The sequence below is a fragment of the Ranitomeya imitator genome, chromosome 1 (genome assembly GCF_032444005.1).
Source record: "Ranitomeya imitator isolate aRanImi1 chromosome 1, aRanImi1.pri, whole genome shotgun sequence".
NCBI lineage: Eukaryota > Metazoa > Chordata > Amphibia > Anura > Dendrobatidae > Ranitomeya > Ranitomeya imitator.
The window spans coordinates 807,262,905-807,286,786 of record NC_091282.1 but is presented as its reverse complement, the minus strand read 5'-3'; the positions used below and the strand labels follow the sequence as shown (position 1 = coordinate 807,286,786).

General features: G+C 44.4%; 1 protein-coding gene across 2 annotated transcripts in view; it reads right to left on the bottom strand.

Annotated features, from left to right (window-relative positions):
- Positions 1-23,882, bottom strand: part of GAK (cyclin G associated kinase) — a 189,180-nt gene that overhangs the window by 70,906 nt on the left and 94,392 nt on the right. For both annotated transcript variants that reach the window (XM_069739054.1, XM_069739064.1), the window contains exons 12-14: positions 10,654-10,703; positions 3,200-3,348; positions 666-788 (exon numbers count right to left, since the gene is read on the bottom strand). In XM_069739054.1, coding sequence (XP_069595155.1) covers positions 666-788; positions 3,200-3,348; positions 10,654-10,703 — 322 coding nt within the window. The remainder of the gene's footprint in view (positions 1-665; positions 789-3,199; positions 3,349-10,653; positions 10,704-23,882) is intronic.

Genomic DNA, 23,882 nt, shown 5'->3' with positions numbered 1-23,882 from the left:
GAGCCGGACATCCAGGGATAACAGGCGGACATCAGACACAGACATGCTGCCTGCTCACTCCAGCCAAGACCCCATTGTACCCAATGCAGCACTTTCAGGCCCCGCACAGCGGCTCAGAAGACCTTACGCCCTCCTAGGCAATCAGGCAGTAGCTGGATAGGAGACTTCTCTTCTTTTTTCCGCACCGGACACACTGTGCATAGGTTCCTCGTCAAGTACAGGAAACCAACTGATGTGGGGTTGGAAGGGCCCGCCTTTTTATTGTGTCGGATTTCTGTCCTTGATGGGTGGATCCCCTCTCTCAGGTGGTGGTGTCATGGGTGACCGGAAAAGCAGAGCTACCTTCACTAGTTTATGCCAAATCCCACAGTTACATGATCACCAGTATTAACTTTAAGTGAACCTTATGATTGTATCATACAATTATTAGGTTCTGTAGAAGGACGTAGATCTGGGGATTTATTATGATGGAATATAGGCTGAACTGGATGGACAAATGTCTTTTTTCGGCCTTACTAACTATGTTACTATGTATGATGTCACCAGCAGCTTGTTGCCATGCTTGTGACATCACAGGCCACATTGTGAAGTCTTTTTTATCAGTTATAAATTCATAGAGTATATGGAATGTTCTTAGCCTAAAGGGGAAATGTATATCTACTCACAAGACAGTGTACAATGCAAACATTTTTGGGATTTTGTTTCAGCCACAAGTGTATGTTTTTACAGATGCTGTACAGGTTCACGAGATTTGGGGCACGTCTCCCAGGCCAACCACATTCAGACACCTGTGAGTAAGAAATGTATAAATCAATCACATATTAAAACATTTTTGAAAAATGACTCATATTGAAAACAACAGTGTTAAAACAAACTTTCTTCTAAAGGACTCATAAAATATGAACCATAGCATAACCACAATAAGGTCTGAATGAAATCCAACAAAGGCCCACATGCCCAAGATCACTGTAGGTTCTGCAGTATGTTACAAAAGAGCAAGCTCATTGAACCTTTCAAATGGTCAATTTCATTTTGGAGATTCCAGCTCAGAACCATGAGGTGGTAGAAAAGAGCCATAACAGATGAATAATATTCTCACAAGCTTTCCTCGTTTCATTTTTTTTTTTTTTTTTAACCAGTCCAGGACTGGGCCAATTGCCCCCATCCATTACCAAGCACATCTTCTGGTTTTAATCAAACATGTGTTTTTACCAGCTCTAAAAAAAATTTTTTACATTGACGCCGATTGGTGTTGGGGAGAACGTGTCAAAGTCACGCAAGCACCGGAGGTGCAAGTAATGACAACGCAATAAAGACACTGGAGGTGAATACAGTTGTTATTATTTTATAAGGGTAGGAACATGGTTATCAAGAAGGGGTTGTCTGAGTAGTGGACATCCCCTTTAATAAGTTGCATTGAAGTTTTAGAACGTCAAGTGCGGAATGTCCAGCTGTTTATAGTCTATAGGCAGTTCAGAAGTAGTTAACAAGCTGGCCATGGGGACCACCACTGTAATATAGACAATGAATGGAACGGTGGTGAGCACAGGTATGGAGGGCAAACTGTATCCAACTTTATGATGTCATGCATTTGGGTTCCCAAAATGAGCAATTGAAAACATTTTATAAGCCTCACGAGCAAGATTGGGGTATAGCTCATTTATTTAGGTTAGCCTAAGGAAGGCACACTTCTTTTGCTAAAATATTTCTGAAATGTCATGTGTCATTCTTAGAGGTGGAGGATTTACGGATAATCTGCACTGCTGGTATTTCATATGATAAATCCTACTCCAGACCGAGAGTACGTGTGGTTTTTCTAATAAATTGGAGTGTGGGGTAGCAGCAGCACCACGTGGGAAATGAATCCTGGTTAGTATATGGATGTGTTCATTTTGTTCCAGTCATTCTCCTATTAGGGATTACTATAGGTGATTTATTCATGTGCACTTTATAATAGATTTGGGGCTATATGTACACTGCTACTCATGCACGTTATATTATACTACTTGGATTTTGATATACATTTATAAGCACTTTATTAATTTATTATGAGATTGAAAATATGAAATGTATGCTTCCCTATTTATGGTAGTTGGATTTGTATAGCATTGTATGCTATTTTGGCAATTTGTTCGGCTTACGGGTGGTGCTCTGTTCCCCTTGTTTTTTAGATGTGTCATATGTTTTTTAATCATTTTCTGTGTTAAATTGGATTGGTGTCCTCAATAAATTTATTTATATCTTGAATATACTTGTTTTCATGATTATTTTTGGATGTATATATATTCTTTCAAGTGGTTTTTCTTTGGTGTACTATGTTGTTGTCTACTTGAATTCTATTGGACTATGTGATAGGTTCTTTTGTGCTCCTATTTTCTTTGGTTTATACTTTAATAGGTGTACTTCTCCAAACAGAGCATACTGAAAACCAACAGAGAGAGTACTAATTACACCAAGAAATAAATAAAACAAACTTTATTAAATCATTACAAGAAAAATCAAAATCACATAAAATATACGGTAATTGAAAACGCAAAGTAGAAAAGTAGGAGACAAAACAGCTACACTAGAGGTAGGAACACAAGTCCACTGTATGACCAGGGTGAGCAGAAACAGTATTTAAATGTAAATAATCATACCCAGGCGCTAAACACCATTTACATAGTATCACCCTATGGTGTAACCGTATACAAAGCACCTAGTAGTCAATTCAACGCATGCTAATAAGGCAAAGTAAATGCTCACCCATAATTAGTCAGGACTGAAGAGTGTCCTTCCCACGACCCTTGACGCATGTTTCGCATGATCGCTTTCTCAAAGGGGAAGTGATACTATACTAAATCAGAAAGTATAACCTTATATATCTCCCCTGGATAAAACCCTATCACACTGTCTTTTTCCTCCTAGTTTTATATATGTCATTCTTAGCCATCAAGAGTGAACTTTGTAGGGAAGAGACAGACTGCCGTATTTCTTGTGCGAGAATCGCATCGTAAAGCTCGTAGTGGCTGTCGGCTCTCCTGACCGGAGCTTGACAGTTGCATAGTAATCCATCATGCTGTCATGCTCGGGTCAGGAGAGGTGCCGGCCAGTGCGTGCAGTGCGATGCGATTATCGCACGAGAAATACGGCAGTCTGGCTCAGCCTGTATTCTGACAGTCTCCGTACAAACATCCGAATAATTGGTGCTGCAGCTTACCCTGTTATGAAACCTGGAAGGCCTATATTTCCGCAAGCATAAATTATAAACAGCATAACTCCCAGGATGCTTTGCATCCAGATACAGACGGACGTCTTCAATGTTGTTCTTTAAGGCAGATTCCACACCCTCAGCAGGAAAGGACATTACTAAGACATAACAAGGAGAAGAAAGGGATAAGTAAGACTTTGCAGCCTAAATCTAGTTTAGAATGAATAATCATAAGAAAAAGAATTAAGAATACAATACATCCGGTCCAAACTAGATTCTTCTTTAAACTGTTTGTATCCAAGTTTTTTTCATTTGAAGCAACACTCCAGCATTTTTTTTGAAGCACCACTCCAGCATTTTTTTTGAAGCACCACTCCAGCATTTTTTTTATTGTAGTGCTAGAGTGGTGCCACTAATTTAAATGGAATCTGTCAAAATTGGCCTATAAACTAAGGCCACCAGCATCAAGGTCTTATCTACAGCATTCTGAAGATAAGCCCCCGATGTATCCTGTCTTGTTGAGGGGAAAAGCAAAGTACTGCAGTGCGCAGGCGCCGGGACTCTCTGACCTTTCCTGGCGCCTGCGCACTGCACTATTTTGCTCTGTCCTCAACAGGGCAGAGAATTGCGCCTGCGCAGGAGTCGCGGCAGGAAGAAGAGGACGACATTGTATGAAGATGGGAGGCGCTGGACCCGGACCACTACGCCAATCGGACCGGACCGAACCGGGACCTCCCCTGGGTGAGTATAATATAACCTGTTTTTCTTATCTTTCAGGATACATCGGGGGCTCTGATGCCGGTGGCCTTAGTTTATAGGCCAATTTTGGGGGTGACATTTCCTTTAAGTTCCCTGCCCCTAGCATTATACAAGTCAGCTGCCATCTTCATCTGCTCTTGGCACCACTCTGGTCAGTCTTTTACAGTGTTTGCTGGGCGATCTGAAGTCAATACTCAATGTAAGTCCGTAAGAGCCAGAACAAAGCTCTCATAGACTTGTATTGAAATCTTGTGACAATTTCCTCTGACTTCTGTTCAGTCACAAGTTGCGGTCCGGGAAGAGCTGAAGAAGGCTGATGAGTATAATTTCTCCTGTACGCCAATACTACATATTCAACAAGGACTCCCAGATATGTGGTGCATGTAGAAGAACACAGATGTAATTATAACGCTATAATAGCTGTAATAATACTATATACTAGGTGACAAAATAAGTATACTTGTAATAATGAAAGTTACATTACCAGTAAATGGTGGCCAAGATTGTCTGCTCGGCTTCCCCCCAACCCACGACGCACGTTTTGCCGTCAGCTTTTTCCGCAAATTGTATTTGCACTGGATCTCTTCGTGTTCTGCCACTTGCACCACATATGTTGAAGTCCTTGTTGTTCAATATTATTGTTGAAATGCCTTCTGTATTTCTGGGCAATTTTTGATTTAACAATACCACATTTGTGGAAGAAAACTATTGTTTGGGCGCACCGCAGGACTCGGAAGGGAAGGAGTGCCATTTGACTTTTAGAAAACAAAATTGGCTTGAATTCGTAGCTGACGACATGTGGCGTTTAGAGAGCCCCTCAGGTGCCTAAACCATGGAAACCCCCCACAAATGACCCACTTTTGGAAACTAGACCCCTCATGGACTTTATCTAGATGTGCAGTGAGCACCTTAACCTCAGGGGCTTCACAGAATTTTATAATGCTAAGCTGTGAAAATGAAATAACACATTTTCCCAACAAAAAAGTTGTTTCAGCCCCGTTTTTTTAATTTTCACAAAGGTAACAGGAGAAAATGGATGCCAAAATTTGTTGTGCAATTTTTCAAAAGTACGAAAGTACCCCATATTTGTTCAAAAATGACTGTTTGGTCGCATGGTAGGGATGGAAAGGGAACGAACCCTATTTTGACTGAAATAGGTTGTGTATACCATGTCAGATATGAAGAGCCCCTGACATGCCAAAATAGCAGAAACCCACCCAGGTGATCCCATTTTGCAAACTATACCTCTCAATGAATTAATATAGGGGAGTAGTGAGTATGTTTAACCCTCAGACGATTCACAAACTTGTATAAAATTGGGCTGAGTAAATGAAATTCTATTTTTTTCCAGTTAAATATTGCTTTGACCCCAAGTTTACAATTTTCAAAAGGGGTAATAGGAGAAAACGAACAGTAATAATAATAATAATAATAATAATTTTATTTATATAGCGCCAACATATTCCGCAGCGCTTTACAAATTATAGAGGGGACTTGTACAGACAATAGACATTACAGCATAACAGAAATACAGTTCAAAACAGATACCAGGAGGAGTGAGGGCCCTGCTCGCAAGCTTACAAACTATGGGGAAAGTAATATTTGTTATGCAATTTTTCCTGAGTACATCAACACCCCATAAGTGGTCAAAAACTACTTTGAGGCACAGTGCAAAGCTCAAAAGGGAAGGAGCGCCATATTACAGTACAAATTTTTCTGCAGAGGTTTGTGGTGGCCATGTCATATTGGCAAAGCCCCAAAGGTTCAAGAACAGCAGAAATCCCTGTAACTGACCCCTTTTAACAAACTACACCTCAATAAATTCATCTAGGGGTGCAGTGACTATATTGACACCACAGGTGGGTCACAGAATTTTATACCATTGGGCACGGAAGAAAAAATAATTCCATTTTTACCACACACAAAAAAAAAACTTTTAGCTCCAGATTTTACATTTTCACACTGGGAAATGGGTAAAAGTTGTGCCAAAATATAAATAAGTGCACACTCCCCTGATCCTCTACCCCTTCTTGTATACTCTGCACTTGATAGTATCGCCACATAATAAGTATATGGAGTCGGGTCTCGGATAGGAACGGGCTCCAGTGATTAGTTGCAATGTTAATTATGTGACACAAGTGGTGCAGGTTATTTAAAGGAGCTAAGACTCGGGTTACAATAATTTATAAATTGTTGGATATATGAGAAATGGTGGGGAGGGAGAGAGGAGGAGGGAGGTGTTGTGCCCTTTGGTATAGATATTGCCTCATGGTTGTACGTCGACATACACTTGTCAATCTTTTTAATGGTTTTCTAATAAAGATGTTATATAAAGCATTATTGGACTAGTACATCGGTTATTCCTGGTGGAATGTGTTTGTGGTTACAATGATGTGTCCGTTATAACAAAGTATCCACATGGGGCCCTATGACGTATGTTCTATATATACATATATACAAAATATTGGACAGAGTTCAGAATCCCTCATAATATGTGGGTTTGTTGGTGGTTTGTGTGTTATCCATATACAGTGACCCTAAATGCCAGAAGAGCAGTGTTCCCCTCAAGTGACCCCATTTTGAAAATTACACCCATTTAGGAATTTATCTACGGGTGTAGTGACGATTTTGACTCAATGGGTGTTTTCCAGAAACAAACAGCAGTGGATGTTGCTGAGTGAAAATTGCAAACTGCCGTTGTAGAGACCAGTACATTGTAGTGACCAGTACGTTATGCCCAGAGGATGATTCCGGAGACACACAACCGAAAATTAGAAGGGCTCTCATCGCTACAAAAATGCCAAACATGTGGACTAAGCACACTGGAGCTCAACAGGGAGGGGGAGAATTAGGATATGGGAGAGCACAATTTGCTGAATTTCTTTTTTAGGGGGAAGAGCCATAGCACTTTTCCAGAGCCTTTATGCTACCAGTAATGTGGAAGCCCCCTATGTTTCCATTAACAGATGACAGAGTGAGGACTTGCTTTTTTTTGTGAATCGAGTTGAAGCTTTTATTGGGAACATTTTAAATAATGTTTGGGATCACAGTTATCCTGCGCTCTACGCTGAGCACTTACTTTGGGGTTTCCATCTAAATCTCAGAGTGACATGATTCAGATGAAACTCCCAAGGGATCCATTCACTATAATGAGGCAGCAGAGTTACTCTTTACTCCGTTTGGCCTCTGTTCAGCAGAGTCCTTCTCACAGGTGCACAAAACTGGCGGATCGCGCATTTATTTACAACTAAAAAGATAGACACCGAGGATCACATGTCAGATGCCGTCCACTGTGCCTTCATCTGCCTCATTATAGGGAATGAAGTCACAACACGATCAAGATTATATAAAAATATAACTATTAGTACATTAAACCTCCTGACGAAGCTGCGGAGCCAGCGAAACGCGCGTCGAGGTGTTAGTGTGACTGCTATCCTATGCTGATATGGCCGCAGGTAATGGATTGACTTTATTATATATTATTATAAGTATATCTTTCTGGTGGATATTTACTCCTGTGTATATGGGCTAGGTCCATTTGGATGTTTTGTTATCATATCAATCTAGCTAATACTTACCCTTATTTATATGGGCCAATAATCCATTCAGGCGTTATATCAGCATGCTCCATCAGGTTGATTTACAAGTAGCGGCTATATAAGTCTACAACTTACGGACTATTATGTCATAATATTTTCTCCATCTTATGTAGATTAGCGGCATTAGGATAAGTCACTTTCTATACTCTATCTTTGTTGCCAATTTTATTCAAGTCTATGTGCAATAGTGGGTTCACCACTGCTGCATATTATATATACGGTTATTTGTAGTTATACTTATTTATAGTCTACGTATTGATATATATGGAATATTCCTGTTTAATGTACTAATAAAGAGTTATATTTTTATATAATCTTGATCGTGTTGTGACTTCACTACCTCAGTTGGTTACATATTGTCTTATGTGAAGAGGATCATAGTTAGTTTTTATAGAGGAATTGTTTTGGTGGTCTATCATTATAGGGAATGTTGGGGTTCCATCTGAATCACGTATTTCAGAGATTTTCACGGAAACCTCGGTGTAAGCGCAGAGCGCAGGATAAATGGGAGTCGAGGTTTACTGAGATTTTTGTGAGGCAAAATGAACAAAAAAGCAGCAGGTGAAGAATTGGTTTTATTTTTTTACGCTGTTCCTTGTGCGGTATAAGTGATTAGGTGACTTTACTCTTCGGGTCGGTGCGATTACAGCGATACCAGATTTATATCGGGTTTTTATGTTTGGTGAGTTGTCATACTAAAAGATGCTTTTTTATTGCATCACCATATTTTGAGTGCTATCATTTTTCCATATTTCCATATTTCGGCCAACAGTCACATGATGACTTGTTTTTTGCACAACAAGTTGACATTTTTATTGGTACCATTTTCGAGCACATGACATATTTTGATCGCTTTTTACTCCGATTTTTGGAAGGCAGAACTAACAAAAACCAGCAATTCAGAAATTTTTTTTATTTTTTTTTTAATTATTATTATTGCCGTTGATATAAGACAGCTTCATTCATCGGGTCAGTACAATTACATCAATACCACACATTTATATTTTTTTAATGTTTTGACGCTATTTCACACTAAAAACTATTTTATACAAAAAACCCCAACTATGGAGCACCATTTAAGCCCATCTACGGAGCACCATTTAAGCCCATCTACGGAGCACCATTTAAGCCCATCTACGGAGCACCCTTTAAGCTAAACTAAGGAGCACCCTTTAAGCCCAACTATGGAGCACCATTTAAGCCAAACTACGGAGCACCATTTAAGCCCAACTACAGAGCACCATTTAAGCCCAACTACAGAGCACCATTTAAGCCCAACTACAGAGCACCATTTAAGCCCAACCACGGAGCATCATTTAAGCCCAACCACGGAGCATCATTTAAGCCCAACTACGGAGCACCATTTAAGCCCATCTACGGAGCACCATTTAAGCCCAACTACGGAGCACCATTTAAGCCCAACTACAGAGCACCATTTAAGCCCAACTACAGAGCACCATTTAAGCCCAACTACAGAGCACCATTTAAGCCCAACTACAGAGCACCATTTAAGCCCAACCACGGAGCAGCATTTAAGCCAAACTACGGAGCACCATTTAAGCCCAACTACAGAGCACCATTTAAGCCCAACTACAGAGCACCATTTAAGCCCAACTACAGAGCACCATTTAAGCCCAACTACGGAGCATCATTTAAGCCCAACTACGGAGCACCATTTAAGCCCATCTACGGAGCACCATTTAAGCCCAACTACGGAGCACCATTTAAGCCCAACTACAGAGCACCATTTAAGCCCAACTACAGAGCACCATTTAAGCCCAACTACAGAGCACCATTTAAGCCCAACTACAGAGCACCATTTAAGCCCAACCACGGAGCAGCATTTAAGCCAAACTACGGAGCACCATTTAAGCCAAACTACGGAGCACCATTTAAGCCCATCTACGGAGCACCATTTAAGCCAAACTAAGGAGCACCATTTAAAGGACCACGGTCACCCCCTCCAGCCGTTATAAACTAAAAGAGCCACCTTGTGCAGCAGTAATGCTGCATTCTAACAAGGTGTCTCTTTTAGTTTTTGGTGCATTTATTCCCAAAATAAAGAGTTTTATAACTTCTCCAAAATACCTTTCTTTAGACAGGGAGGCAGGTCTTAACCCCCCTGCTGGAAACGCCACACTGCCGTCATTTAACTCTTCAGAGGTGCCGCCCCCTCCGCGCTGTTTTCCCATGAAATCCGGCGCCTGCGCTGTTTAGTACTGGCTGGTGCAGGCGCGCAGTGAGCTCTGGTCGTCTGACCTCACATCCAGTCTTGCAGACTGCGCATTTGCGGCCAGTACTAAACAGCACAGGCACCAGATTTCATGGGAAAACAGCGCGGAGGGGGCGGCGCCCCTGAAGATTTGAGTGACGGCAGTGTGGCGTTTACAGCAGGGTGGTTAAGACCTGCCTCTCTGTCTAAAGAAAGGTATTTTGGAAAAGTTATAAAACGCTTTATTTTGGGAATAAATGCACCAAAAACTAAAAGAGCCACCTTGTTAGAATGCAGCATTACTGCTGCACAAGGTGGCTCTTTTAGTTTATAACGGCTGGAGGGGGTGACAGTGGCCCTTTAAGCCCAACTACAGAGCACCATTTAAGCCAAACTACGGAGCACCATTTGCACCCAACTATGGAGCACCATTTAAGCCCAACTACGGAGCACCATTTAAGTCCAACTACGGAACACCATTTAAGCCCAACTACAGAGCACCATTTAAGTCAGATTACGCAGATGATTAAAAAAAAAATTGATATTCAATACTTTTAGATTTACCATATCATGCAAAAAAGGGAGACTTTTTTTTTTTAACAAACAAATCCGATCCCTTTCAATTACCAAAATGCCCTGAAACAAGACGGCTTTGATTAGTTGCTTTGCACTAGTAGCTGAAAGCCATTAGAAAGAAAAGCTTTCACTTTGGTCACAACCACGTATTTCATGCCTTTCTCTCCATTTAGCTTCACAGAGGAAATATGTGGCCAACCACATTACCTCTATGATATCAAGTGATCACCAAGCTTTATAGATTGCAGAATCCTAAGCGAATGCTGTTGGCGAGTGACATAAGAACATTTTAGAATTTTGACTTTTTTTTTACATACCTACTATCCTAGAGGTGATGTAGGATAAATCCAGATCTCCTTTTGCATAACTGAAAAATGAAACGTTTTAAAGCAGTTAATTTTTTCATCGTTTTAATAGTTTTTGGTTTGTTTTGTTTTTTAAGACATTTAACTTTTTAGCCTATTACAATGTTGATTTCATCTAAACGTTATGGAGCTGATAACAATAAGGTGATGGCTTAAGAATCTGTCTTACCCCCCACCCAAAAGAATCTATACATCCATTTATCAGAAATCTAGATAAAAATGTTCTATATAAAGCCACGCACTCCATTCACAGCCTGAAAGTTGATACTGACCATACACTGTCGGATATTCCTTAAACGTCTTTGGCCAACTTAAGATATGACTACAGTTGTTCTCAAAACCCCACTCTGTCCCCAGCCTAATAGGGGAAATTTTATGAAAATGTATCATGCATTAAAGAGAACCTGTCAGCAAAATTGTGCTGAGTAACCTACAGACCGTGTCAGGTCGGCGCCGTTATACTACCTAAAATGATATGTGGGGGATGAAATCCATCTTGTGGTTATTTGACCCCTTTCACCCCTAAGCCTGTTTTCACCTTCCTGACCAGGTCAATTTTAACAATTCTGTCACTTTATATTATGACGTCATAACTCTAGAAAGCTTCAATGTATCCCACTGATTCTGAAACTGTTCTCTTGCGGCATATTGTACTTTATTATAGTGGTAACATTTCTTTGCTATGACTTGCATTTATTTGTGAAAAAAAGGAAATTTGGCAAAAATTTAGAAAATGTTGCAATTTTCAAACTTTTCATTTGTGTGCCCTTAAATCAGAGAGTGGTGTCACACAAAATAGTAATAAATAACATTTCCCACATGTCTATCTTACATAAGCACAATTTTGGAAACATTTTTTTTTGTTAGTTAGAAGGGTTAAAAGTTGACAAGTGATTTCTCATTTTTACATCAAAATTTGCAAAACCATTTTTTAAGGGACCACCTCACACTTGAAGTGACTATGAGAGACCTACATGACAGAAAATACCCACAAGTGACACCATTCTAAAAACTGCACTCCTCAAAGTGCTCAAAACCACATTCAAGAAGTTTAATAACCCTTCAGGTACTTCACAAATTTTTGGAATGTGGAAGGAAAAAATAAACATTTACTTTTCTTTCACAAAAATGTTCATGTAGACCTAATTTTATTTACTTTCGCAAGGGTAAGAGGAGAAAATGGACCCCAAAGTTTGCTGTGCACTTTCTCCTGAGTTCACCGATACCCCATATGTGGTCGTAAACTACTTTTGAGAACACTGCAAAGCTCAGAAGGGAAGCAGCGCCATATTGGAGTTCAGATTTTGCTGCATTTGTTTGAGCGTGCCATATTACATTGGCAAAATCCCCCCGTAAATGACCCCATTTTACAAACTACACACCCCAATGAGTTCATCTAGGGGTGCAGTGATCATATTGACACCACAGGCGTGTCATAGAATTTGATACCATTGGGCAGTGAAGATAAAATAATTTAATTTTTTTTTTTTTACCAAAGATTGTGTTTTAGCCCCAAGTGTTACATTTTCATACTGAGAAATGGGTAAAAATGGCACCAAAATTTGTCCCACAATTTTGGCTGAATGAGGCAATACCCCATATGTGGCTTATTAATCCCATAATCCAAAATTAAATAGGCAAAAAATGGCACTTTAATCATAGATACTTAAGGTATGAAGTGATGAGAGAAAAAATAGGTAAAAATGTATTCTTTTATTGAAAACAGGATTTTTGGATGCTTACCGTAAAATCTGTTTCTTGGAGCCTCCATTGGGGGACACAGGAACCATGGGTGTATGCTGCTGCCACTAGGAGGCTGACACCATGCACAAAAAAAGTTAGCTCCTCCTCTGCAGTGTACACCCCACCGACTGGCATTATACTCTTCATTTAGTGAGAAAGCAGTAGGAGATAAATAACAAGGTTGAAAAACCATAACCACAAACTTGAGAACTGTAAACGTGAGAAACAGTCAGAGAACATAGAATAACAGAAACTGAGAAACATTGGGAGGGTGCTGTGTACCCCAATGGAGGCTCCAAGAAACAGATTTTACGGTAAGCAACTAAAAATCATGTTTTCTTTATCACCTCTCATTGGGGGACACAGGAACCATGGGACGTCCCAAAGCAGTCCCTAGGGCAGGAAAAACAGACTTCCATCAGGTCAGAGGACTCACCACTGCCGCCTGCAAGATCCTTCTGCCTAGGCTGGTGTCCGCCGAAGCGTAGGTATGTACCTTGTAAAATTTGGCGAACGTGTGGATGGAAGACCAAGTTGCCGCTTTGCAAAGCTGTAGGGCGGAAGCCCTGTGGTGCACCGCCAAGGAGGCACCGACTGCCCGGGTAGAGTGAGCCTTGATCCCAGGAGGGGGCACCCTGTTCTTGACCCGGTAAGCCTCCAGAATTGCCGTTCTGATCCAGCGAGCAATAGTCGCCTTAGAAGCCGGTTGGCCTCTGCGCGTGCCATTAGAAATGATAAAAAGAGAATCCGTCTTCCGGAAAGTGGACGTTCTATCCAGGTAGATCCTCACTGCCCTGACGAGGTCCAGCTTGTTCAACGATCGCTCCAGAGGATGAGTCGGAGCTGGACAAAAGGAAGGTAGAACGATGTCCTTGTTGAGGTGGAAGGTGGAAACCACCTTAGGAAGGAAAGAAGGCGGAGGTCTGAGGACTACCTTGTCCTGGTGAATGACCAAGAACGGAGGTCGGCAAGATAGGGCCGCCAACTCGGAAACGCGGTGGATAGAAGTGATGGACACAAGAAAGGCCACCTTCCAAGATAGAACTGACAGGGGAATCTCACTGAGAGACTCAAAGAAGGAACCCCTCAGAACGTCCAGCACAAGATTCAAATCCCATGAATCCACAGGGGCCCTATACGGAGGGACAGCATGGGCTGCTCCTTGAAGGAAGGTCCTGTGGCCGAGAAGCCAAAGTCTTCTAAAAAAGGATGGAAAGCGCAGAGACTTGACCCTTCAGGGAACTAAGAGCCAGTCCCGAATCCAGTCCTGCCTGAAGGAAGGCCAAAATGGAAGGCAGGGAAAAGGACAAGGGTTAAACGCGGTTGGACTCGCACCAATGGAAGTAAGCCTTCCAGGTACGATAGTAGATCCTGGAGGAAGAAGGCTTCCGAGCCTGAATCATGGTGTGAATCACCCGGTCCGAAAGGCCGGACGCTCTTAGAACTGCGGTCTCAACAGCCACGCCGTTAAACTGAGCGACCGAGAATTCGGGTGGCAGATCGGACCCTTAGACAGCAGATCGGGCCTGTCTGGGAGGCGCCAGGGAGCGTCTGCGAGAAGATTGACGAGCTGCGCGAACCAAGCTCTCCTGGGCCAATCCGGGGCGATCAGAATGACCGGCACCCCTTCCGCTTTGATCTTTTTCAACAGTTTTGGAAGTAATGAAAGGGGTGGGAACAGGTAGAGTAGCACAAACTGTGACCAAGGAATGGCCAGAGCGTCGACGCCCACTGCAAGAGGATCGCGAGACCTTGAGACGAACTGCAGAACCTTCCTGTTCATTCGAGACGCTGTGAGGTCCACGTCCGGAGTCCCCCATCGAAAACAAATCTGATGGAAGACCTCCTGATGCAAGGACCATTCCCCTGCCGCGAGGCCCTCGCGGCTGAGGTAGTCGGCGGCCCAATTGTCCACGCCAGGGATATGCACCGCGGATATCACTGGAACCGTTGCCTCTGCCCAGAGGAGGATCTTGGATACCTCGGCCAGGGCCAAGGAGCTCAGAGTCCCCCCCCTGATGGTTGACATATGCCACAGCCGTGGCGTTGTCTGTCTGTATTCGGATTGGTAGGCCCCTGAGAATCCTTTCCCAGTGGCGGAGGGACAGAAAGATGGCCCAAATCTCGAGGACATTGATCGGCAGAGTTGACTCCTGCGCCGACCAACGGCCCTGAACCATCAGGTGGCAAAAAAAAAAAATCGCACCCCAGCCGAGCAGGCTGGCGTCTGTTGTCACCACTTGCCAGTGAACTGGAAGGAAGGACCTGCCCTGGGAGATGAGAGGTGACGTCAGCCACCAGTTCAGACACCGTTTGACCCGAGAAGAGAGCCGGATCGAACGATCCAGGGAGAAGACAGACCTGTCCCACTGAGACAGAATGCCTTGCTGAAGGGGTCAAGAATGAAACTGGGCGAAGGGAATCGCTTCTAATGTTGCTACCATCCTCCTTAGAACCTTCATGGCCGATCGGAGGGAGGGAGGCAGAGGACCCTGAAGCGAGCGTACGTCCCAACGAAGCGTGGATTTCTTGTCCTCGGGAAGGAAGACTTTGCTCTGACGAGTGTCGAAGAGCATGCCCAGAAAAACGATGCGCTGAAAAGGAATAAGGCAGGACTTCTTCCGGTTGACCAGCCACCCGAAGCGGGCTAGGGTGTCGAGGACGATGGACAGACTTTCGTGAGCCTGAGCAAAGGACGGAGCCTTGATGAGGATGTCGTCGAGGTACGGAGACAGAACCAGGCCTCTGACCTTCAAGATGGCTATCAGCGCCGCCATGATCTTCATGAAAAACCTGGGAGCGGTTGCAAGACCGAACGGCAGGGCGACGAACTGAAAATGGTCCTGGAGCACCGCAAAGCGCAGGAATCGGTGATGTCCCGGGAATATTGGGACATGGAGGTAGGCGTCCTGAATATCTATTCAGAAATTCCTGAGCCTCCATGGAAGCAATTACTGAACGAAGGGATTCCATCCTGAAGTGACTCAGACGAACTCTCCTGTTCAGCAATTTGAGGTCCAGAATGGGACGAACCTTGCCGTCTTTTTTCGGTACCACAAAAAGGTTTGAATAGAAACCTGTGAACCGTTCTTTTCCTGGGACGGGAACGATTACCCCAGCTTTGAAAAGAGAAGTGATGGCTGCGAAGAAACCCGGAACTCAAGCGGGGTCTCTTGGAGGTGAGGATCGAAGAAACGATCCCGGGGTCGTGAAACAAACTATCTTGTATCCCGAGGATACAACTTCCCTGACCCATGCGACCTCTACTGAGGAGATCCAGATGTCCCTGAAGAAGAGGAGACGGCCGCCCAGCTTGGGAAGTGAGCTGGGGTCTTGCAGAGAGTCACGCCGAGGTGGATCTTCCAGCCCTGGACCTGGAGGATCTACCCTGGGGGTAGCGAGAACGCCAGGAAGGAGTGGGTCTAAAGGATACTGCCTTCTTCTCTTGACGTGCCTGAGGCCTCTGTTGCTGCTGGGAAAAGGAGTTTGACGCCGCGAAGCGTCGAAAAGACCGAAATTGCCGTCTAGGAGGAGGGCGACGAGGTTTCGCCTGGGGAAGAAGAGAACTTGTGCCCCCGGTGGCGTCCTTAATGTTTTGGTCCAGCTTGGAACCAAAGAGACGTGAACCCTGAAAAGGCAGGCTGGTAAGGGACTTCTTAGAAGACAAGTCCGCCTGCCAGGCCTTGAGCCAAACGGTTCGATGGATGGCAACAGCGTTGCTGGACGCCTGGGCCGCACAAGACGCAGCATCCAGGGAGGCGGAGACCAGGTATTCGCCCGCATGAGAAATCTGGTTGACCAGCTCCGCCAGCTGTCCGGGTGGAGCCCTGTCCAGGATGCCCTGACGGAGTTGTTTGGCCCATTTGGATATGGATTTAGAAACCCAAGTGGAAGCAAAGGCCGGGCATAGAGGAGGCAGCCACCTCGAAGGCTGATTTCGCAAAGGACTCTATAATTCTTTCAGAGATGCCCCGCCGGATAGCGGGAGGACCGTGTTGGTGGACAGCCTGGAAACTGGAGGATCCACAGAGGGAGAAGCCGTCCAATTAGCGGTGAGCTCCGGAGAAAAAGGGTATAAAACGCCAAGGCGCTTTCCTCTCTGAAAGCATCTGGTCGGATTCTCTCTTTCTCTTGTCATGATCTCCTCAAATTCAGGATGATGAGCGAAAAACTTGGAAGGTGGTTTAGACCGTCTAAACGAAACCGCCTGGTCTGCGGGTTACGTAGAGGAATCTTTGATGCCACAGGTCTGATTTATCGCTCCAATGAGGTTCTGAACCATATCCCTCATGTTGGAGATTTGGTTCGAATTCAGCTCCGAAATATCCTCCGAAGGCGCATCAGAGAACGCCTCGCCAGACTCTGGAGAGGAGGACCGGGGGGAAGCCAACAGCAGAGAAGGACCCTGGGGCGAAATGGAACAGGAAGAGGACTCAGACCGGCGTTCCTGTCTGGACCTTTTGCGGCCTATAACGGAAGGCTCGGGCGGGGCCTCCTGCGACCCACTGGCTACTGCGGGGATCTGCAGGGGCAACCTATCAAGCACAGACAAGAGTTTGAGAAACCCGTGTTAGATCCGCTACAGATTGTGACAGAGAGGAAGCCCAGGCTGGGGTGGAGGCTTCGCTCTCGGGCGGAACAGCAGGGTGGTCCTGGGCGAGGGCATAATGGGGTTGCTGCAGGCCTGACAGAGGGGAGAGGACTGACCTGATGGAAGTTTGCAGTTACAAGTCGAACACGCAAAGTGTTTGACTAAGACAGAGGAAGTAGAGGAAGAAGTAGGACGACGAGAGCGACCTTCCTTGGAATTAGACATGGCGAACGAACCCCTGAGAAATGCCAAACGCAGGAAGTGGGCGGAGTCGCAGCCGGAAGTAGGCCCCGGGAGAAGCCGGGGCCTAAATTAGAAACTGGCGGCCGCCGGAGAGGGTCGCGGGACCGGAAACTGTACGGCCGCTGGAGGCAAAAGCGCAGCTGTCTGTAGGAGGCCTTGCCGCATGGACCAAAGATACAGCCGCAGACAAGGCAGAGTGGCTGCATGTAAAAGTGTGGCCGCCGGGACAGGAGACAGCGCGGCTGGCATAGGGCGCCGCGACCAGCACCCCTTCCACCGAGCAAAGATGCGGTCGCAGGCAAGGCAGAGTGGCTGCCTGTAAAAGTGCGGCTGCCGGGACAGGGGAAAAGTGCGGCCGCAGTAACAGCAGCGCAGCTGCTATAGGGCGCCGCGCCGAGCAAAGATGGGGTCGCAGGCGCACCCTGTAACAGGGAATCCGCAGGGACCCCCAATGAGCTGAGGAGACCGAAGGTTTGGGGACAGAAGGGCAGGTGGGAAGGAAAGGGATACTCACCTACACATCCCACGCCGTCCGTTACTAACCTCAGACCGTGGAAGGTATCAGACGTCCATGGAGCTGTGATGGACGTCCTCGTCTCCTCCAGCCGACAGACTCTGGTGGGCGAGTGGGTGGGGGACGGAGGCAGGACCGGTCTTCTGAGCACGCTGGTGTGCCAGGCATTCCCTGAGGAAGTCTTTGGTCCTGCAGTCGGATCTATGAGGATACAGGGTGGCAGTATACGCGTACTCATAGTCAGTATTGTGGGACTACAGGTGTGACTGTTCACCCTGTATTCCTCCGGAAAACTGAAAAGAAAAACGACACACATTGAGGTAGATAAGGGTCTAATGAAAGACCCGTGTCCAACTCCTACTGACACTAAGCTAAACTGAAGAGTATAATGCCAGTCGGTGTGGTGTACACTGCAGAGGAGCTGCTAACTTTTTTGTGCATAGTGTCAGCCTCATAGTGGCAGCAGCATACATCCATGGTTCCTGTGTCCCTCAATGAGAGGCGATAAAGAAACAATGTTTAAAACATGTATTATATAAAAAGACAGGAAGGTGGAAAAACTGGGACCTCCAAAAAAGTCAGGGTGTGACAAAGATGGTAAATTTTATAATCTGCACTTTGGGAAGTATTCCCCTAAAGGGATCATGTAGACTTGCTGGAATGGGTGGACAAAAAATGTCTCGTAAATACCCTTTGCAGTCCTTACCAAAGAGAAATAAACTTGACCAGAATTAATAGTGATCATCCCCCCACAAAACCAAGGTAAAAATGTTGAAAGCAGTCTATATTTAAGTCAAAAATTGACTAGGTATATAAAGAAAGTTTTATATTCACAAAAAGCAAAGATTCACTGCGTGTGTAATTTGACAAACAATCACTAGGTGGCAATAAAGTATAGGATAATGGAATGAATAGAACTGAAAGATGAAAGCAGGGAATAAAGCGCAAATGTGAATATGATAAGACTGATTAATGGGCTGTAAATAATTACCTGACCTTAAAGGTACCGTTACACTAAACGACTTACCAACGATCACAACCAGCGATACGACCTGGCCGTGATCGTTAGTAAGTCGTTGTGTGGTCGCTGGGGAGCTGTCACACAGACCGCTCTCTCCAGCGACCAACGATCAGGGGAACAACTTTGGCATCGTTGAAACTGTCAACGATGCCGAAGTCCCCGGGTAACCAGGGTGAATATCGGGTTACTAAGCGCAGGGCCGCGCTTAGTAACCTCATATTTACCCTGGTTACCATTGTAAAAGTAAAAAAAAAAAAAAAAAAAAAACTAGTACATACTCACATTCCGATGTCTGTCACGTCCCCCGGCGTCAGCTTCCCGCACTGACTGTGTCAGCGCCGGCCATAAAGCAGAGCACAGCGGTGAAGTCACCGCTGTGCTCTGCTTTACGGCCGGGGCTGACAGTCAGTGCAGGGAAGCTGACGGTGGGGGACGTGACAGACATCGGAATGTGAGTATGTACTAGTTTTTTTTTTTTTTTTACTTTTACAATGGTAACCAGGGTAAATATCGGGTTACTAAGTGCGGCCCTGCGCTTAGTAACCAGATGTTTACCCTGGTTACAAGTGAACACATCGTTGGATCGGCGTCACACACGCCGATCCAGCGATGACAGCGGGTGACTAGCGACCAAAAAAAGGTCCTGATCATTCCCCAGCGACCAAGGATCTTCCAGCAGTGGCCTGATCGTTGGTCGCTATCACACATAACGAGACAGCGGGAACATTGCTACGTCACAAAAAGCGTGACGTTGCAACGATATCGTTAACGAAATCGTTATGTGTGAAGGTACCTTAAGGGTGGAAAGTTGTGCAGTAACCAGAAGAGGAAATGTCACATCCTGCGCCCGACGAGCCCCGTTTCGCTTTACAGCTTCTTCAACAGAGGGGGCGAACCCCCCACACCTCCCACCCACACACACAATAATGAGGCAGCAGATTTACTCTGGACTCCGTCTGGCCTCTGTTCAGTGGTGTCCTTTAAAGAAGTGCGCAAAACTGTGGCTGACGGCACTTTAATGCAATCGTAAAAAGATGGACACCACCGGATCACAGGTCCTATGGTGTCCACAGTGCCTCCATCTGCCTCGTGGGGAATTTTACGCAGGAGGTTCTGTCTGAATTACGTATTTCAGAGATTTACACGTAAATTCCGATCAGAGCGCTTAGCGTAGAGGGCATGATAAATGTGCGCCGAGCGTTACTGCGATCTTTGGAAGGCAGAATGAAAAAACAACAGCATGTGAAGAATTGGTTTTATTTTTACGCCGTTCCTTGTGCGGTATAAGTGATTAGGCGACTATTCTTCGGGTCGGTGAGATTACAGCAATACCAGATTTATATCGGGTTTTTATGTTTGGCTGCTGTCATACACTAAAAGACGCTTTTTATTGCGAAAACTAGTTTTTGCATCACCATATCTTGAGAGCTATAATTTTTCCATATGTCGTCCGACGGTCATTTGATGGCTTATTTTTTTGCAGGACGAGCTGACGTTTTTATTGTTACCATTTTGAGGCACGTGACTCATGACTTTTTTTTTTCTTTTTTTTTATCGCTTTCTATTCTGATTTTTTGGGAGACATAATGAACAAAAACCAGCAATTCAGGAATTGCTTTTTGTTTTGTTTTTTCATATAATTTCGCATGTGGTAAAATTGGTAAGGCAGCTTTATTCTTCGGGTCAGTACAATTACAATGATACCTCATTTATATTGTTTATTAATGTTTTGCCGCTTTTACACAAAAACGATTTTATCTAAAAAATAATTATTTTTGCATTGCTTTATTCTGAGAGATATAACTTATTTTTCTACTGATGGATCTGTATGATGGCTCGTTTTTTGTGGGGCAAGATGACGTTTTCAACGGTACCATTTTTATTTATAGCTGTTTTGATTGCGTTTTATTGCACTTTTTGTTCGGCGGTATGAAAAAATAGTTTTTTTGCCTTTAGTGTTCACTGAAGGGGTTAACGAATGGGTTTTATAGAGCGGGCGCGACAATACCAAATGTGTGTATATATATATATATATTTATTTATTTATTTTTTCTCAACAGAATCATTACGATAGTGGAAGGAATCCCGCACCGCTGCGACACCTGAGCCCAAATATCCACTGTGTGTGATTGCCACGTCAAATACACCGCCCTTTTGGATCCACGGGTACCAAACCCTGTAAACACTTGCATAAATCCATATACTGAAGAGAAAAAAGGGTGGCACTCACCATTTCTAAAATCCAATCTTGTGACGATTTAAAACATCTTCAGCAGGGGGGGGGCGTAGAACGGTTAGAAAAAAAAAAAAACAATCAGACGACGGCCGTTTCGGGCTCCTTTGCGCTTCTACGTGCCCTGAACGGAATTTTTCTTCCCATTCTACACCCCCTCTGCTGAAGATGTTTTAAATCGTCACAATAATGATCGGATTTTAGAAACGGTGAGTGCCACCCTTTTTTCTCTTCAGTATATGGTATATATTTTTTTCTTTATTTAGGGATTAAAAAAAAATATTTTTACACTTTTAATATATTTATTTTTTACTTTTTTATATTGTCTGCAGAGTGTCACATCAGCATATGACAGGCAGGGAAGGAGGCATGTCAGCTCTTGCTCTCAGCAGGTGCTCACAAGCCACCTTCCCTGCAGGACGACCATCAGGACAATGCGAGCACATCGCGTAGTCCTGATGGAAGCGCACAGAGAATTAGATGCTCCTCTATGCGGCTGTCACTAATGACAGCGGCAGCAAAGGGGTTAAATGCCTGCGATCAGTACACCGATCATGGGCGTTGCTGCGGGGTGTCAGGTCTCACACAAAGCTGACACCAGAACCCTATCGCTGTAGCGTTCAGTGTGAACCCGCGCCATACATCTACAGTACTGCTGATTGCAGGAACGCAGCTCTCTTGGAGCATTACATGTACGGTGCATGTCGGGAAGAGGTTAAGTTATTGATATTTTTCTCAATGGGGTTTTAAGCATGGGGAGAAAAATTACAAGCTTTATAGCATGGATATAGCAGACAAGGATAGGGATGAGGGGGCCATGCATACAAGGATGGGGATGAGGAACCATGTATACAAGGATGGGCATGAGGGGGCCATGCATACAAGGATAGGGATGAGGAGCCATGTATACAAGGATAGGGATGAGGGGGCCATGCATACAAGGATGGGGATGAGGAACCATGTATACAAGGATAGGGATAAGGGGGCCATGCATACAAGGATGGGGATGAGGGGGCCATGCATACAAGGATGGGGATGAGGGGGCCATGCATACAAGGATGGGGATGAGGAACCATGCATACAAGGATGGGGATGAGGGGGCCATGCATACAAGATGGGGATGAGGAACCATGTATACAAGGATAGGGATGAGGGGGCCATGCATACAAGGATGGGGATGAGGGGGCCATGCAGACAAGGATGGGGATGAGGGGGCCATGCAGACAAGGATGGGGATGAGGAACCATGTATACAAGGATAGGGATGAGGGAGCCATGCATACAAGGATGGGGATGAGTAACCATGCATACAAGGATAGGGATGAGGGAGCCATGCATACAAGGATGGGGATGAGGGGGCCATGCATACAAGGATGGGGATGAGGAACCATGCATACAAGGATGGGGATGAGGGGGTCATGCATACAAGGATGGGAATGAGGAGCCATGCATATCAAGATATGGACAATGAGGGGACAATGTATACCAGGCTTATACTCAAGTCTAAGTTTTCCCAGTTTTTTTAGTAAAATTAGGTGGGTCTGCGTATACTCGTATATGTTTTTTTCTCAAAAGAAAAAAATAAAATATAATATATTGGCATCTGAGGGTTTAAAGTGCAGGGATCAGAGCTAGGTCAGGTTTCAGCACATGCAGCAGTAGCTTAGCGGTGTATAACAGCTGGGTACTGCAGCTTATGACAGAGGCAAAATTCCTGTGCCATCCATCAGACATTCATCCGATTGCAGAAATCACAAAATCTGGAAATGATTTTACATACATTTGCAGGTAGGTGTTAAAACAATGTTACATTTTTCCCTATGGGGAACCTAAAAATATGTGTCTAAAAACCGAAATGGTGTTTAAATGCAGAATCCCAATGTTTCTGTACAAAAAATACAGCAAAACAAAGCATCAAGTCTGCACTGCATCAAACAGTCGATTATTCTGAATTTTGGTGCAGACACCTGCAGAAAATGCAGCGTTTTTGGAAGGGGAAACATGGCCTAAAGGTCCCCAATTATCCATTGCGCATGATTATCATCTACAGGTCCTTCTCAAAAAATTAGCATATAGTGTTAAATTTCATTATTTACTATAATGTAATGATTACAATTAAACTTTCATATATTATAGATTCATTATCCACCAACTGAAATTTGTCAGGTCTTTTATTGTTTTAATACTGATGATTTTGGCATACAACTCCTGATAACCCAAAAAACCTGTCTCAATAAATTAGCATATCAAGAAAAGGTTCTCTAAACAACCTATTACCCTAATCTTCTGAATCAACTAATTAACTCTAAACACATGCAAAAGATACCTGAGGCTTTTATAAACTCCCTGCCTGGTTCATTACTCAAAACCCCCATCATGGGTAAGACTAGCGACCTGACAGATGTCAAGAAGGCCATCATTGACACCCTCAAGCAAGAGGGTAAGACCCAGAAAGAAATTTCTCAACAAATAGGCTGTTCCCAGAGTGCTGTATCAAGGCACCTCAATGGTAAGTCTGTTGGAAGGAAACAATGTGGCAGAAAACGCTGTACAACGAGAAGAGGAGACCGGACCCTGAGGAAGATTGTGGAGAAGTGGAAACATCCAGAGCCACCGTGCACAGGCGTGTGCAGGAAATGGGCTACAGGTGCCGCATTCCCCAGGTAAAGCCACTTTTGAACCATAAACAGCGGCAGAGGCGCCTGACCTGGGCTACAGAGAAGCAGCACTGGACTGTTGCTAAGTGGTCCCAAGTACTTTTTTCTGATGAAAGCAAATTTTGCATGTCATTCGGAAATCAAGGTGCCAGAGTCTGGAGGAAGACTGGGGAGAAGGAA